At 41.5% G+C, this 17,667-nt stretch overlaps 2 protein-coding genes across 10 annotated transcripts in view; one reads left to right on the top strand and one right to left on the bottom strand.

The window, feature by feature from the left end:
• The window catches only part of LOC143350272 (choline/ethanolamine transporter flvcr2a), a 39,347-nt gene extending 37,780 nt beyond the window's left edge, over positions 1-1,567 (bottom strand). The window contains exon 1 of the mRNA XM_076782265.1: positions 1,354-1,567. The gene's annotated coding sequence lies outside the window, so the exon portion shown is untranslated. The remainder of the gene's footprint in view (positions 1-1,353) is intronic.
• Positions 1-17,667, top strand: part of LOC143350269 (uncharacterized) — a 47,737-nt gene that overhangs the window by 15,120 nt on the left and 14,950 nt on the right. For 5 of the 9 annotated variants that reach the window (XM_076782252.1, XM_076782251.1, XM_076782253.1 and 2 more), the window contains exons 2-5: positions 1,385-1,579; positions 1,833-1,936; positions 9,100-9,261; positions 10,465-10,548. In XM_076782252.1, coding sequence (XP_076638367.1) covers positions 1,385-1,579; positions 1,833-1,936; positions 9,100-9,261; positions 10,465-10,548 — 545 coding nt within the window. Of the gene's footprint in view, positions 1-1,384; positions 1,580-1,832; positions 1,937-5,297; positions 5,513-9,099; positions 9,262-10,464; positions 10,549-13,810; positions 14,097-16,671; positions 17,109-17,667 lie in introns of those variants that run through there. The other 4 variants (XM_076782256.1, XM_076782257.1, XM_076782259.1 and 1 more) reach the window with 4 other exon arrangements.

Below are 17,667 nucleotides of genomic sequence, written 5' to 3'. Positions count from 1 at the left end.
AGGAAAGTTTACAGGCATTTAATACAAGAAAGCAATTTCGAAAGTATATTTATTTAAACACGTTGTTGCGTAACGACTCGTTGCATGCTCTTGGTTACGCACAGAACTCGCGGAGCGTGTAGCGTCTAAGCTGCGGCGTTTTAGAACGAGGTCGTTTAATCGAGTGGGATATGCGTGTAATTAATCGTAGATACTTATCGTACGCGTGTAAGTCTATGGACGTTTAAAATCTTTAATGTGATTGTTTACGAAACGATTGTAAATAGCTATCAATCTGAAACGATTTAGCGTCGGCGTGTGGTGCATCCGTGTACATTTTTTCATCGATTACGTTTCAAATGGTCGACGATGTTGGAATTCAATTACGATGCAATTTAAAATACTTCCAACAATATACGTCAACGACTCAATTCCTTTTTCATGGAATTTTTTCAAAGTCAAGGTGTATTCAAAATTATCTAAAATAATTTAAACTATATTTTTGTATATATTATAGTATACCCACTTTCGAGAAAAAAATTTGAGAACTGAAATTTTTCGACGAAAAAAAAATTTTTCAAATCGTTCTAAAAAAAATATTTTTGGCTGCAGGAGTCAATTACAAGCATTTTTGGTGAATAGACATACCCCCGAAATCCTACCCACTTTCGAGAAAAAAATTCGAGAAATGTGAAATTTTTCGTCAAAAAAAAAAAATTTCAAATCGTTTTGAAAAAATTATTTTCGATTGCAGGGGTTAATTACAATCATTTTTGGTCATTAGACATATCCCCGAAATCCTACCCACTTTCGAGAAAAAAATTCGAGAAATGTGAAATTTTTCGTCAAAAAAAAAAAATTTCAAATCGTTTTGAAAAAATTATTTTCGGTTGCAGGGGTCGATTACAATCATTTTTGGTCATTAGATACACCCCCGAAATCCTACCCACTTTCGAGAAAAAAATTCATTACAAATTTATTAAAAACGAGTACACTTTGCTTTTGATTATTTTAACGGCAACGAATAAAAATTGGGTTTTAGAGTGATTTTATAGTTATGACACGCAGTATATCCGATGCGTTCGACACATTAAACCAAGATGGCGTCCTTGGAAATCCAAAAGAACCGTGAAAGAAGTCTTATGGAATTTTTTCAAAGTATTCAAAATTACCTAAAATAATTTAAACTATATTTTTGTGTATATTATGTACAGAGTTCTTGCTCGTCAATAAATAAATAAAATGTGAAATATCTCGAAAAATATTGCCTTTCCAACGGTGGTACCATTAACACCGAAGAATCGATTTACGTAAAGAGGTGCATAGTTTAATAGGAAAACTAAAATCTGCAATTTAAAGGTAATCTCGACTTACCGTATGACGAACTTGGTGTTTTGCATTGCAGAAAGTCTGGAGAGTCGAGACAGGAAGCGAAGCAGATCCCGTTGGACGAAAATCGTTGCGCCTGTTGCCTGAAACCGTTTTTCGTGGGACGTGGAGTGCGTTGCAGCGATTGCGGGGCAAGATCCTGCAGAAGAGGCTGCTCGCGCTGGGACACGTCAGAAAACGCCTGGCATTGTCTCTTTTGTCGCCAACGAAGGTTTCACACACCGTACATTAACCAATCCCGCGAATTTAAAGCGTTATTTAACGCTAAAACTACAAACGAATTAAGACGACGCTCAATTTTGTACAATCTTTATTAGAAATTACCATTTTTTTTTATCACTTCCGGGGCAGTTCCAGCGCTAATTCTGCAACAGTTTCCTCGTTCGAAATGTCACTTTGTATCGCTTAATTATTGCTACGAGTCGTTGTAACGGTTCCTTTAACGAGAAAATACTTTTGCACAGATACTGGTTGAACAAGACCGGGCTCGCGACTTCCGGGGGACTGATCGACGAGAAGGATCTACGCCGATTCTTCAATACGGCCAAGTCACGGGTCTATGTCGCAGGTTTGTAGAGGATACGTATGAAAAGAATGCGCAATTGGTACGAAGCTTCGAACGAGATCGTCGTAATGAGACTTCTAATTGCATACTCGCGAGCGATCGCGTTTTATCGGCTGACAAATTCGCATAAAGGAAGCTCGCGCGTGTTAATGCGAAGAGTCAAGGTTATTTTACTTTTCTTTAACGTAGCTATGCAAGGAACTGGAAATTTTATGGTTATGGTTTTCAGTTTTAATAAAATTGAGGCATTTAGGATAAAAGTAATGATCTACTCTGATACCGACCGTGACCTTGATGGCATACGAGAGGTCAAGGTCATCGGAACTGGGGCCCTTTCGGTGCAGATTCGCGATAGATCGAAACGGGAATTCCATAAAAGATAAAAGTCGAATAAAAAAAACAGGGACGTCTTTCGCGTCGAGAAAATCAATTGCGTCGGCCGGGGACGGCGATCCCTTATAAATAATGCAGTCACCCAGGTGGCGCAGGGTGGAGCATTCCTACGAGTTCCTCTCTAATGCTGGCCCCTCGGAAAGAACAGGCTGCAGAAGGTTTGTCCGCGAACCTGGCGACACTGGAACACCGCTCGAGGACGATCCATGGTCAATTGCTGGTCCCCGCGGGCCTATTGATTTGCAAGCTGGGACCCGTGGGCGCGGTGAACGATCGACGAATCGATGCACGCCGTGCATACGGAGAAAAGGAATTAATTGCATCGCTCTGGGACGCAGCTCCGCACGCACAGACCGAGAAATTCGAACGAGTTTCCACGATCCAGCAATCGAACTCTAGCTCGTTTTCTTTCAATCTTCCAAAAAAAAAGAAACTATCGAATAAAACTTGACCAGCAAGTTGAGTTTTGTAATTGTCAACGACTCGAGAATGAGATCAGGATAGATCCGTAACTCAGTTTTGCGTGAAAGTTTGTTGCTTCGACGAACACTGCTCGTAAAAAGGTTTATCTAGAGTGTACCGGTGGAGATAAGCAATACAATAAACTGGTCTAAGATTAATGTAGAAGAATGCGATCCGCGAGATAAGCACCGTGCTTCGTTGATAACTGTACAAATATCAAATTCCTCGCTTAAAAATAAGTGGAAAACGGGGAATAACGTTCCTTTGTACGAGGCTCCGTTCTCGAGATAATCGATGTTTGAAACGCGCGGGGCGCCAATTTCGCTAAACGAGACCTAAACGCGGGTGTCAAAGTCCCGCGACACGCGAGCTCCGTTAAGAAAGCAACGAGGTAAAAAGGAAAAAAAGAGGGGGAAAAATAAAATTGGCCCGGATGGCGGGCTGAGAAAGTTGCCGGTGAAATGTTAATTGACGTTGATTCCATTTTGAATAGTTTCCTCGGGGCCCCATTGTGCCGAGTCGGGTCGGCGCGCGGTCGTCCTTGTTCTTCGGGCAGAAAAGTCGTGTAACGGAAGAGCAACAATAAGAACGGGTCGAAAAATATCTCACGCTGGATTCCCCGCGATGCTCATTGTTCGCTGCGCAGAGCTACGATCTTGCCGCGTGAATCGTATCGGGCCGTTTGATCAGCAACGGGGCCCGCATCTAACGCCAGATGCCCAAGATATACGCCAGCCTCTCGTGGAAACTTTACTTTTCTTGCCTACCGGCGAAAAATGATCGCAGACGGCCTACGGATTCGCGATCCCTCCCGTTACGCGCTCGAAACTCGCGTCGGGACGCAAAATACCGGTATTATAGCGACGTTTTCCGGTTACGTATGGGAATCCATTACGCCGCGGCGGGGCGCCAAGATAACTCAAATTTACGTCAAACACCCTCTAGGAATTTTATACGATCTTACAGGGGAGTTCTATCCGTGGCAAAATTAGAATTTTCTTTAGCTAGTTTGAGAAAATCGTTTGAAATCAGAAAATACAATAACAAATATCGAAGAGGCTGATTTCAATGGCCTTACAAAGAACAGCTATCGAACCATTCCAAACGTGTTGACGATTACTAGTAACATTAAACTTTCGCAAGTTAATAATTTGCGAAAGTTGTTTTAAAATGGACAATAATGGTTCGGTTTGAATAATTGCTCATGGAGCAAGAGAGGAGGAAATTCGATCGGAAAATTTGTTTCGTCACGAGTGTCGAGTAGACTTAAATTAACCGTTAATTAGGTAAAGTAACCGGCTCATTAAGGCAACTTAATACCCGCTAAAAGGATTATGGATGGTTGGAAAAGGCGCGTTCTCGAGTCTAGTCCAAATCGAGGCGCATTCTTTGTACACGGTTGCGCATCAGGTTTCTCCGTTTACTAACTGCTGCCTATTCCGAGGATCTGTTCTTTCGCCAAACATGGTCAGACTGCATCGTGCCGAACACTTTTGTCCCTGTTGTTCGTTTTTCGCGAGCCCGAAAGATCCGCGCTCGTTATTTCTTCTAGGAAACGAGCGGGGTTCTCGGGGCCTCGGCGCGCATTCCACGCAACAAAATTTCTGAAAACCAGATACCCCCAACACCGACATTTTTGCTCGAATAGTCGGAGTATATTTGGAATTAAACGAAACGCAGGTTCTTCGGTGTCTGCCAAAAAAGAGGAAACGGTTCCACGGGGTCAACGTTCGCGACGAAACGCTCGAAAACGTGAACTCGATCGCGATACGCGGACGGAATCTATTAGTATGGGGGGGTCAGCAAACTATGGCTCGCGGTTAAGGATGATTTTTGAATGAATTTCACGCCAGAAACACGAAATTACTGTCTCAGTATTCATAGAGCAGAGCTAATATTTTGCATTATCTCTGAAAAGATTTCGTCGAACGAGACATGCATGAAATGAGAACGAGAACATTAAGAAATTCTATATTTCATAGTATTTTAACTGCTCAAAGATTTTGCTTAGTCGTTCTCTGTATTTATATTTGAAATTAACCACAATTATCATTAATAATTCAAAGCCAAATAGTTTCCATCGTTGACGCTGGATGGCTCCACCATCGTATATCGATACAGCAGATACCTACTCGCATTAAAAATCTGCGTGTTTGTGATTTCCCTGTAACTCCTATAATTTTTGTCCGATTCAGACAGAACTTTCTATAATTGTTTTCTACTTATCGACGAAAACTATAGTCTTATTTTAAATGCGATTTCCACGCTCGTAGGCACTTCTTCTTAGTCGAAACCAATGAAGAATGTTAGAATCACAAAGTTACAAATTCATTTCATACAGATTACTAGTTGGAAGAGGTTTGGATCGAATGTGCAGCCTCCGGGCGGAATTCCGTTCGGTTTTCGGTCCCCGTAGAGGCGGAACTCCCGCGCGCTGATCGGTTCTTGTTGTCTCTCGGGCCCGAGGTGGCGAACCTCTCAGTTCTGCTCCAGTACTCATGGGAGTAACGTCGTCGCGCACCTCTGTGATCTTTCGTTGCCTTTTTTCGCCGGGTCCCTTCTGCTCCGTTAATCGGAATCAATTCCCCCGTGAAACGAGCCGCCAACGCAGACTCTCGACTGTCATTTTCACCAGGCATCGCTGACGACGACGTGATTCTTTTCACCGTTCACAACGAGCGACGAGACCTCCGTCGTCTGGCCGATTCTACCGTTCGAACGCATGTGAGTCCGTGAATCGTGTTCAGTGATACGTGTTTTTATGCATTCGTTCAATTTTACAATCAAGCTCGATGTTTCGTTGCGTTTAGGACTCGTCAGAAACGAAAGGAACTATCTTTATACTTATTTAGACTTTGAATTATATTCGTCTAGACAATTTTCGAACTTTATCTTGGGTCCTTTTCAGGGTTATTTAGAATGAAATAGAAAGTAACTAAATCTGTAGGTTAGAGAGTTATTAAACAGTGCAATTTTCTCCTACCTTCGATAGGAACAGAGTTTGTTCGATCCAATGGCTACAAACTCGCAGAATTTTATTTGTTTTGCCATTCATTGGCTCCGGTTCGATGAACGCGTTCGTTCGGATCGATTCGTTAGCGGTATTAGCGTTTTATATAACCCGGCGGATTTTCTACCGAATAATTGGCGACTTTATGCAACGACTCGCGTGCACGGTAATGCAAAATAACTGGCAAGGACGTCGGAAGCGCGCGAGAAACGCGCGAAAGTCGCGATATACCTAATCAAAACCGAGAACAACGTCGAGAAAAAACGCTTAGGTTGGGTACAGTTCGAAACCACTCACAGAGAAGTTTCGAGAGGCTTAAACAGGTTCTCCGAGAGTTTTCGAAATAATTCGACGCGTCTGGCGAAAGGTACAATTGAATTTTTAGAAACGGGATCGCTGAGCAATTAGTCGAAGAGAGAAATTAATTGTGACGCGACGAACTGTGGAATTTTTGCGAGAGTACTTGCGAAGAAGAGATGGAAAGGATCACGGTCAAGTTTAAGAGAAACGATCCAGCGATCTCGATCGGTGATGTAACTGCAATAATAGAAGACCAAGACTTTGTGATTCGAGGATGGAATTTAAGGCGCGCAACAGTTTATTTTCTCGACGTTATCTAATATAAAATAATATAAAAAGTAAGTTTGACAGTTTAAAGAGTGGAAGAGCGATCTTGATCGAAGTACAAGACGAGTAAAAGTCAGGGCTGTTCTAACAAGATTCAATCGTAAGAAGATGAAGACATAGTTCAAAGATGAGATCTCGTTCTCTTGGAATATAACAAAAAAAAATGAAAGTCGTGTTTGAACGAAGATCAAGACGTAAAGACGAAGAGACAGAATATAAAATATAAGACAGTTTGAAAAGAAGTCAGGCTCGATCAAGCCGAAAGAAGATCGAGATACGGGGTTGTGAACGTAGAATATAAGATGTAGAACAGGTGGAGGAGAAGAATGTTGATCCCGTAGAGTATAAAAAGCACAAAACTCAGGCTTAATTCCACAGGATCGTACCGCAAAAAGGCCAAGACAACAAAAGTAGAATGCGTAAGATGTAGAACAGCTGGAAGAGAAGAAAAGTGATCTTGATCGCGTGCAGTACAACATAAACAAAAGATCTGGGCTCAGTCTAGCAAGATTTTATTACAGAACGATAGGCAATATAGGAGGGAAGCAATTTAAAGAGAAGAAGAGTGATCTTAAAGAAATCAGGTTTGATGCAACACGATCGGAAAGAAAGTTAAGAGTTAATCTGACGTCACGTGATTAGAGATTAAAGTACAGTTATAAACATAATCCTCCGCAGCTTGAAATTAAAAATTTATCAAAATCCTTCGCGAGGAGAGCAGTTTGACGTTTGTAAAACTTTTAATAAAATCACCGTCGTTTATAATTGGTAAAATAAAAATGGCAAATAATGTTCGTTCGTCAAGTTTTGGTATTTGGAGAGCAGCGATTATAAGGTGGATTAGGCCAATTTCGGAGAAGAGAGAGCAACCTTGATCGGGAACAGGAGGAGGAACAGCAAAATGTATCCTCGAGGCGAGGATCGACGCGTTCTGTTGGCCTCCGCGTGATAACTGATAAATATACCGGTCTTGCGGTACCCGGCTAAGAGAATGCGGTTACAAACACGATGGGAAAAAAGACGCACAGTGGTAGATCTTTAATGGTCGTCGATACTTTCGTTTAGAAAGCGCTCGGCCGTGTCAGTTGGACAGGGATTCGCGATCGCGGCGCATCGATGATCGTTACGCGTCCGAATTCGCGGATACGGTGCACTTGGGACCTTGGCAAACGAGCTCGTTCGGGCCCAGTGTCTGCAGAGAGGGGGCTAGGGGATGTAGATTGCGACGAGATCCGCGCAGAAACGAAACTTCTGCCTCCGGTGGGAGAAAGTTTTTGACGCATGAATGAGTAAGTCCACCGTGCTCTTCTTTTTCGTATTTACCGCTGTGCAAGGTGCACGGATACGAGTCCAGGACCGGAAGTGACGAATTCTTCTTGGAAAAACGACGTAAAAACGTGGGACGGTGTTCTTTCGTGCGAGGCGTCGCTTCGAGGATAATTGATTTTCAAATTTCTAGGTGTTACACTATAACTGAAGGCTAGGGATTTGTTACGAAGAATTTTAGCTTAAATAAAAAGATAATAGGTTCTTTTGCTCTTGGAAATCGGTAGGCAAGCGTGAAGAGAGATGTTCTTTTTTGGGCAATCGGAGCAATGACATGCATGAATTCAGTCGAACGATTCGACCGTGCGAACGGGGTTCTCTTCTGGTATACACAATTCCTGATAATGAAAATGCAAACAAACCAATAACAAGATGAAATATAAGGGGAACGAAACATGTAAAAAGTACACTTCAATAGAGGGAAATTTACGTAGACAAAAGACCAATTAATGGTAGATTGAACTTTGTTAATCCTGTTTCATCTTACTGTTAAACTCTGTATTTTCATTTTAGGAAATTTATTTAATTTATGACAATTGTATTGATCGTTGGGAAGGGATAAAATTTAGATTTGTTTACCGTGTGTCTCGCAAAGTCCTCTGTTTAACATTCGAATTAGAACCTGTCAGGTGTCTCATGCGAGCGTTTCTGCAGGAAAATGTTTATGCATAGCCATTGATAAGGTAAAAGTTATGCTAATGTCGCCCGTCTCGTGTCCGATGACCCACTTTAAAATGACAACGTTCGAACAGCTGTTTTGCGCCCGGTATCGGGTCGCCTTTAGAAATTTACAACGATCCTTTCCACGTGCTCGACCGTAGAAAGTTCGAATTAACGTTAATGCATTCCAAATGCAAAATATTTAAAAGAAAAAATCATGTACTATTACGTATACGTGGATCCATTAATCTATTTCTTCCATTTCATAAAAAAAGCCATTGAAATGCAAAGAATAAAGTACAGCAGTTGTTAAACCGCGTAGTGACCTTAATTCTTTTCATTAATGCACCTGTCGAATATTGTACGACGAATATTGTATCGTTCGAGCCTCGTCGAAACGATATTTAGCGACAGGAAAATTACAATGATTAATATTAAGGTTCCTTTTCTATTATTTCTAGCTATTTTGGAAAAATCGAAGGCAAAAAGTTGCTGCACGCGTTCCTTTACGAAGCAATGACGAAAGCACACGTATCATTATTTAAATTATACTTGTGCTGGTCGTCGTTGTTTTTCTATTGTCATGCAGTGTGATAAGCAACGTGCACTAACGAGCAATTCATCATTTTTCTTTTTTAACAATTTTCCGAAACCCTGAACGCCCTGAACGATGCAAATTTCTTTTCAGGAGTGGAAAATGCAGCTGCCTGTTCGAGCCTGGCTTCGGCCAGCGCGAAAGAAGAGGCGAACGCGATGGAAACTGTTCGAGATTTCGTTGAAAAGATAGTGGAGGGCTTGATCGGCAACGTGGACGACACGCCGATCGATCGACTGTACGATCATTCAGCATGTAAGTTAAAATCAACGTCCACCACTTGTTCTCCCATTTATCGATTCTAAAGTTAATCAAATATCGACAAAATCGAGGAAGGAGTTCGAATAACGAATAACTCGCTGTATTGACTTCTTTAAGATTTTATTTAGTCTTGGAACATAAAAATAGTGCGTAAAGATATTGATAATTGCGATCGATGATGTTTTTCCCGCGAAACGATCGCGTCGTTTGGTCGCCAACAAATGCTGCCATCTGCGGAAGAGTCTCGAACGTCCTCGAGCGAGAAGACCGACGAGTCGCGATAGTCTCGAATTCCTTTCTCGATTACAGCATCGATATCTGTACACGTTGCTCGTATCTGTTACCTACTTAACAATTAACTCCCGAGCGTATCGATTACCTTCGTTCTCTTCCTTAAATCTCGATCGCTCTATAAAACACGACTATTAACTTCATAGCTATCACGATCGCTTCTTTGACGCTTTGTTGCACCGCGGAGCGTGAAACGTCCGCGAATAAATTTTACGAACGAATCGCGAAGCAATTATTGCTTGGAACGATTGATCGAATAAACTTCGATTCGAATAAAAAAAGATTTTTTTTAAGTAACGGTTGCCTTTGAGATGAATTTGACCTTTGAGCTTTGTGCAGTAGATAGACTGGGTCATCGAAGCTTCGCCTAAAATAATTTTTTAATAGTCGAGGACGCTTCAGGGTCAACTTAGATTTTTTTTTTAAATTCGACATTTGAAGGTCAATCACGATACTTAAAACAGCTGATTTGCAAAACAAATTCGACCCATACGATTCGTACGAAAGGTCACTCGAAGTCGGTTGAAGATGGAATTAAAAATTATTTTACGCGGTTCGGGTCATGGAACTTTTCTACGAACGAGACGTTCCATTTAGAAAGACGAGGCTAACCTTGAAACGTACTTTACGCCTTTAGCTATCGATAATTCTCCGGGAAACTTTAATGACTCTCACGACCTCGTTCGATTCCGTTTTCTCTCTTGGTGGTTTTTAAATTTTCGCCAGATTTACGATCGTCGTAAATTAAAATGGAACACCCTGTACATGGCCGTCTCTATCTTCGTGAAAATGACACGTTTACGAGAACGCAAGGAACTTGAGCGAAAAGGGTCAAAGAAGCAATCGCGTTATCAGTTTTAACGCCTTATTAAGTTCACTGATCGCTCGACTAACGCTAATTAATAGATGACAAGCTTTTGGATAAATATATTGTACCCTTGGCCGATGCTCTCATTCGTGTGGCTGTGGCTCTGCAATTGACTTTGTCAAGTAAGTCTTTTATTCCACTTTTGTCGCTACGAATCACCCATCCATTTATTTTCTTAACAACAATAATTTCGTTTTATCATATAAAATAGAACAGATTAATTTCGAAGTTAACTTTTACGTCACATTCAAAGATTTTCACTTGGAAACGAGTGGGCAACCGGCGACGCAGTCGCGTAAGGCGGGTTGCATACCGCCAGGCGCTCCCCGCGTATCTGTAATCCGACTACTGTCCTCGAAAGTAATTTACGAACGCTTTCGATTGTATTTCCTATGGACTATACGGATTTTTGAAAAAGTCACGCTGTAAAAAATGATAGATAGAAAGGCGTTTATTTTCGTTAAACGGAATGTTGCCCACAGTTACCGATGATCTGGCATTTTATCGCCTCCAACGTCATCGATCCTTCGATCACGACGCCAGTATTTAACCGATCGGTTGAACGGTAACATTAGCGGCCACTTAACCGGGAAGAGTGCATAATGGACGTCTTCTCCATTCTCTTCGCGGCGATTCAATTATATTCGAGCGTCTCGGTCTCGTCGGTTACGCAAGTCGACATAGAAATCATAATTGTCGCTCGGGGTTCTTCGAGCATTCTCACGGGACGCGATCTCGTTAAAAAAAGAGTCGATAAGAATGTATACAATTCGTTGGAAGTTGACGATTATACGTTTCTCATAAAAAAAAAAGTCCTTGCAAGGTGTCATCACTCTCCAAGAGATTCTCTCGATTATTTATTTATGAATTCTAAGAGCTTGCGAGTATTCTGTATCGAAGCTTGCTCTCAAATTTTGAATAATTCTAAAAAATACTAAAAATTCATCATCCAACAACGAATATAATAGAATGAATTTAGTAAAATCTAGATCTTGAATTGCACACAGGTTATTATCCAGCAGCTCGACTAAAGAGTAATTATTAAGGACTAGAAACTGAAATAAAATTTATACAGCAGAAATAGAAAACGCACGTTACGAAAGTGAAACTGTATTTTAACTCTGTGTTACGCATATGTATCACTCGTACATTTTATTCCAGTAAGGCGAGTTCCTTGGAATTCCTGCGTTTTAAATAATAAAAGGCGCGCAAAATTCGTTAAACGATCGAACACCAGCGAAGAAAGTATCGTTCGAAAAATTGGGGCGATACTTTCGCACGTCCTGTCCGATTTCTGCGTCGTCGAAATCGCTGTTTCATCGGCGTAAATTCATCCGCGAGATCTTTCATCGATCCTATCGATAAAAAAAGTCTCGTTTCGAGCCTCGCGATGACTTGTAACTCGGTGAGCCAGAAGAACTCCGCGACGACGCCATTTTATTCGTCGTCGATTCGCGAAGATTATTTTTCGACGAGCTGTTACTTAATTTAAAAGCCGATAAAGAAAGGTAGGAACGTTTGTTTTCGTTGCAATTCCTGATGTTGCTATTCTTCGCGAAATGAATCACTCGATGATTCCTTCGTCGAAGGACGAAACTACGACCTGGCTGCAACAATGAAGAATGCAATTATTCGAGGACTAATTCGCTGATTGCGTAACCAACGAGTCAGATAAGATCCACGAGGAAATTTACCATATTAATTAAATTGGAATAATATTACTGGGATGAGGGGGGGAGACGATAGCACACAAACGCGTTGTTCTAAATCGATAACTTGTTCGAGGATAACGATTCGCGTAATTGTCGATTTTTACCGTCCTCGGCGAACCTATTTGCGCGATAAGACTGCAAACATTACGTCCTCGTTTGTTAAACGAAAGAAAAATTTAAAAGAGTATACGCTTCGCATTATACACTTCCATCGTTATTGTTCGTCGCTATCGTAATACGAAGAACACGCAGTATCGGATAATTTATAAATTATATTATTCTAAATATAAGTTATATAGATTTTATAGATTATCCGATGCTACGGTAGTCTGCCTTTTTAAATTTACATCGCATAGAGAATGTTCTTGAAGAGGACTCGAAAGAAAGATCGAGGAAGAAAATCAAAAATCTAGATCTTCGTGACGTTGCTCTGAAAGTCAAACAATGTAAAAAGTAACAAGTTTCAAATGGAAATTACGAGACAATGAAACCGGAAACTTTGTTTCACGATAAACAATTTTAGATTCGGTGGGACGTCGGTTGTTTGTTCCCACTGTTTTATTAATAGAGAAAAAATAGGAAACGCGTACAAAGTCGAGTTGCGTTTGACGTTACAAAACGATGGTTTAGCGACGCGTTTCAGGAGTTTCTTTCGATAAATATTTATCGAACATAATTCTATGGATGATTTGCATAGAATGACGCTGGTTTCTTGTGTCATTACCGTCGATTCCGTTCGTTTGAATCGAATTTGAATCGAGGTCGGGCTAGGCCTCGCCGAGATCTTCCGCGAAACGCAGAGTATCGCGACCATAAACGCGATACGTCACGCGCGTACCAATAAAGTTTTATCAGAGGACAAGTACATTTTTAACCGGAGCATTACGTAAAACAAGCGAAATTTTCCGTCAACTACGATAAAGTACATTTTCTGATCCTACGGTGCAACTGCCGTTGATATATTTTATTTTTAGTCCCATCGACGTTGGAATACAATGTCATTGTCGCGTAAGAAAATAAATTTAACGTTTTTCGATCGGCTGGAAACACAGAACTCGAGAGAAAAACTGTTACACGTAGCATGTGGGAAAATAGCAGTGATACTTTCGTCGATTGCGCAATCTACACTGATTTCAGTTAATCCTACCACGGATAAAATGTATTATTACATTTTGCAGCGAAACATTTGGTATTTTTAACTGATTGTAGGGGCACTGATAATGAAAACAGATCGCAGAGGCAGTCGCAACAAACGTTCTTTTATCAATAATTTTTAAAACGATAGGAAAATCGTATACAGAAATACACTAATCCTAGTACTTGTGCAGGTTAATAATACGTATCGCCAGTCATGGCTTACGACGATAGAAATTTTTATTCGGTGGCCAGTTATTTTTGTAAATTTACGAATGGTGGATCGATTCTTTTTAACTAATCCATGTAAATGTGAATTATGAATTTACGGATGTCGCGTTGACGTTTGCAAAGTCGTGGAAAAATGGTGTAATTCGAAGATGGTTCGGCGAGGGAACGCCACGGGCGTTCGAAAGACCGTCTGACGATTTTAGAAAATGTAGGTTCCCTCGCAAAAGTTATCCCCCACTAAAAGGAAGCCGTAGAGCAGTGCGGCGTATGTGGGGTACGTAGCGTCGCGTATCAGACCGCTTTGGCAAAAGGCTCAGTCGCGAGCGGTGCAGGCCTGCGATTACACACACACACGGTGTGTGCGGTGATTTCGCCGGTTCCGTCGTCGCTCGTTTCGCGTTTTCCGCGATAACCAGTCGAACAGACTGGAACACGACCAAACGCGCGACTCCAACAACTTTTCACGCGCTCCCCGGCAAGTATCGTTCGCCGTCAGTGACAAAAGTGACGCCGGAAAGTGAATTCGAAGTGTTTTAAAACGGATCGCAGCTCGACGGGGGTACACGAAATCTCGACGAACCGACAGGTCGATAGTGCGTATCGATATTTCCCCGATCATTCGATCGAAGGCGTTCGTCGATATTTCTCGTTAGAAAGCGATCGAGTCGTTACTGCAACGTTAACACTTTTTATTATAATTCGCTACGTTGACAGTTGCATTAAAATGCAGTTTTTTCTTTTAATTGGAGTATACATCCATATCATTAATAGCTAATAAATAATATTTATGAGTCATATAACGTTAAGTTTAGAATCTGAATGAAGATAGATAAAATAGATAAAAGACGATAATAGAACTCAATCCGAACGGTCGATTCTAAAGTACGTTTCAATTGCACGCGATCCCTTTGTACACACTCGATCTTCCTTTTACGAGGACAGAAACAGTTTCGCGGGACAGTCTTAGCTGTACGTCGATAAACACACGGTCGCGTTGGGAAAACGTTAATTGGCTTCGATAATGGCGGAAGGACGCGCGGAGAAACGCGCGCGAAGCCATGCGGAGAATCTTCGACCAGGTTAAAACGTTTCCGTTCTAACCGACTGTACGACGCGTTTACGGCCGTACTCGCGCGTACGTGATCCCGCTCGTTCGATCGACGGTGCATCGTTACGAAATGTGCACTCGAACGTTTTACGTAAGCGGAGACAGTTATATCGAAAAAATTATCGAACCGAGCACCAGATTGCGATTTTGCATACGTGTAAAGAGTAAACGCGTTCAGTTATTACTTAAGCTACGTGCATTCACTTTTGTTCGCGATAACTGGAAAGTTGCAAACTTAACTATGGAAAATAGAATTTTGCACCGCGGTTTTGTTGCACGGTGCCGAACGTTGTTTATCGCGGTTCGCACGCTCGCGTATCAGTTGGGAAAAAAAGTCGAATCGAACAAGTAGGAAGGGCCTCTCGGACCAATGTTGCCAGTTGGACGTGTTTTTCGAGACTCGACGCAAGGCGGTTTGCAGCCGAGAGATATACCGCGGATAATTGCTTGTTTTTCTCGCGATATCGTAAAACAGAATGGTTTGGGTTCGGTGGTTTTCGCGTTGTTGCTAAAAATTCGATACGACGTTATAGTCGACTAGATTCGATCTTACGGTATTCAGGGGCTTATAAAACGCTGAATTTAAATGTTTCGGATCAGGAACAAGTTTTCTAGGCTTTCGTTGCATCGAAACCTTAGCGAAAGTCGCCGATCGCTGGCTCAAACGGCCGTCAAAGCGTTAAGAATCGCATTTCTCCGGAAGACGCTTCTGTCAATAAGGAACGTCATCGTCTTCCGCTAATTTATCCATATACGGAGCGATTCTAGTACCTAGGACCAGTCTATAGCTCTGTTCTCGAGCAAAAATAAATCTTAGAGAACAATTTCACGAAAACAAACGAGATTCTTTTTAAGCACACTAGGTAGAAAATCGTAAAAACTACCATAAAAGAATTAACAGTTAAAGTATTAATAATTCGAAAATTGTAACTAGTTTTCTTCTCTCTGAACGGGGATCCATGGTAATCACAGTCGATCGCTAGCGATTACTATCGAGTAGTCGAGAGATTAATGCGATTTGATTCGATAATTGATCGTTTACGTATCGAGCGTTGCGCAACCGAGGTAATTACGATTTTAAGTAGTCGAGCGAACATTGGCGCGAAAAATAGGAGACTGGAATTACATACGCTGCTCGACGAAGAAAAATGGCGACTTTATTGCCAGCTACCGAAACCTGAAATAGCAAACGTTCTCGTTAGCATGTTTCTATCGGACGTAGTAACGCGAGTAAACAAATTCGATATTATATATTTAAGAAATAAACGACGCGATCCGGTTCGAAGTTACGTAATCTCTTCATCGAGGAGATCGATCTCGAAAGTTTTTAACGTATCGTAAACGACGGTAATTGTAACTCGTTCGATAATTCGTTCACTCGACCGACAAGTATTTCGCGAAAAGATCGTTCCGGGACGAGTTTCAAAGTTCAGAGGATCCTTCGTCCGGCTACTATTCAAATTAAAGTTTAAAGGCCGTTCTCACTGGCGCGCGCGTGAATTTATTTACACTATAAAACGATCCCGACCGACGCTGTAAAGCCTTATAGCGTTTATAATTAAATATCGCGGCGTAACAGAGCTCGTTATAGACTTTCCTGGATACTGGAGATCTCTGTGTATTTTACGCGATTCATTTTCTGCAAATCAAATTGCGATCATCTCGAACGAAACTTGATTTGCAAAAGAAGATTTCGCGAATGTAAAGGAACTCGATGGCTCGTGTAATAAATATTGGAATAAAGAAAAAAACATCGACGAGTAGTCCCAAGCCTCTACTTAGTGTTATTAAGGAAGAAAGTAACCAAATCGATAACGAAACGGTCGATCGAAGAGATGATTTCCGCGAATCGAATCTCTGGTGTAATTTTTTCTTCCGTAATAATCAGAAATTGCCGGCAGTTAATCGCTCGTTGGAGGATGCTTGTTGAAATCTTCCGGTATTAACCGATCATGAGAAAACGAGAAAGTTAGGAAGTGTATCTCTAAACTGGCGTTCCCAGGCGGTTCGTCGAGATTTCTGTGTACCCAAATGCTAAATGCTCTCGCATAACTTCGTAGAAATCTTCGCTCGGGGGAGAGGAAAGAAAAAAGAACCCGAGGACACGTGGTCACGAACGATAAAAAGGTTTCATTAACATAATAAACGCGAGGAACGCGCGAGAGGACGACACGTATTGAAATAAGAACGACGGAGGATCGAACTCGAAGGGAACTCATTGAAATTTCACAGCGAGTGACACATCGAGGAGACGCGTTGAAAATGACGGAGAATCGAAGAAACGAGATCGTTGTCGAGGCAACATGCCATTTGCTATAATAAAGACGCATCATCCTGAAAAGTGGAAAGTGTGGAACGTTTGCTAGTTGCTCGTTGGTGAACGATACGATGTGAAACGCGTGATAAATGTTGCTGGAACTCCTCGCTGAGATGCTGGCGTTGATCGGCGGCCTGATCGTCGCCTATTTCGTCTACGTTCTAATCACCAGAAAATATGGTAAATATCCTCGCGAGGAAACATAATAATTAGCAGTGAAAAAATATTTTTTGTTTACACAAAAAAGCTGACAGTTGAAAAATAAAAATTAGTAATATCGCTCGGGTTTAAATCCCCAGAGGGATGTTAAATCTGATAAATTGAGCTTGTCAGGTTGTTTCTAACGATGATCATCAGGTGGGTTACAAAATGACGATCCAGATTTCGCGTGAAAGCATCGTAGTCGGCACAGATTCGCCGCGGTTATTGTAAATTGTCACCAGCGAACTATTCGAACGTCCCTGGCACGGTTCGCGAGCAATCTGTCACAAGAAGATCCACAGCATCTCCTTTTACGGTTTCACGGGACACTTCAGTAATAATAGTTCTTTCGCGAAGCAACAAAAACGTCTCTCTCGGGAGAGAAATTCTCCTATTGTTACCATCCATTATTATCTCGAAACTTTGCTATCCGCTACGTAAATAATTTTATTCTATATTTTTTCGTTTCGTAGCTCGAATGTACTAGCCTAGAAAGTTTATTTTATTAAGAAAGATGTATTTAAAAATCTTGTGACGA

Source organism: Colletes latitarsis, chromosome 14 (assembly GCF_051014445.1).
Source record: "Colletes latitarsis isolate SP2378_abdomen chromosome 14, iyColLati1, whole genome shotgun sequence".
In the NCBI taxonomy this organism is placed as follows: domain Eukaryota; kingdom Metazoa; phylum Arthropoda; class Insecta; order Hymenoptera; family Colletidae; genus Colletes; species Colletes latitarsis.
This window is presented reverse-complemented; position numbering and strand designations above follow the sequence as displayed.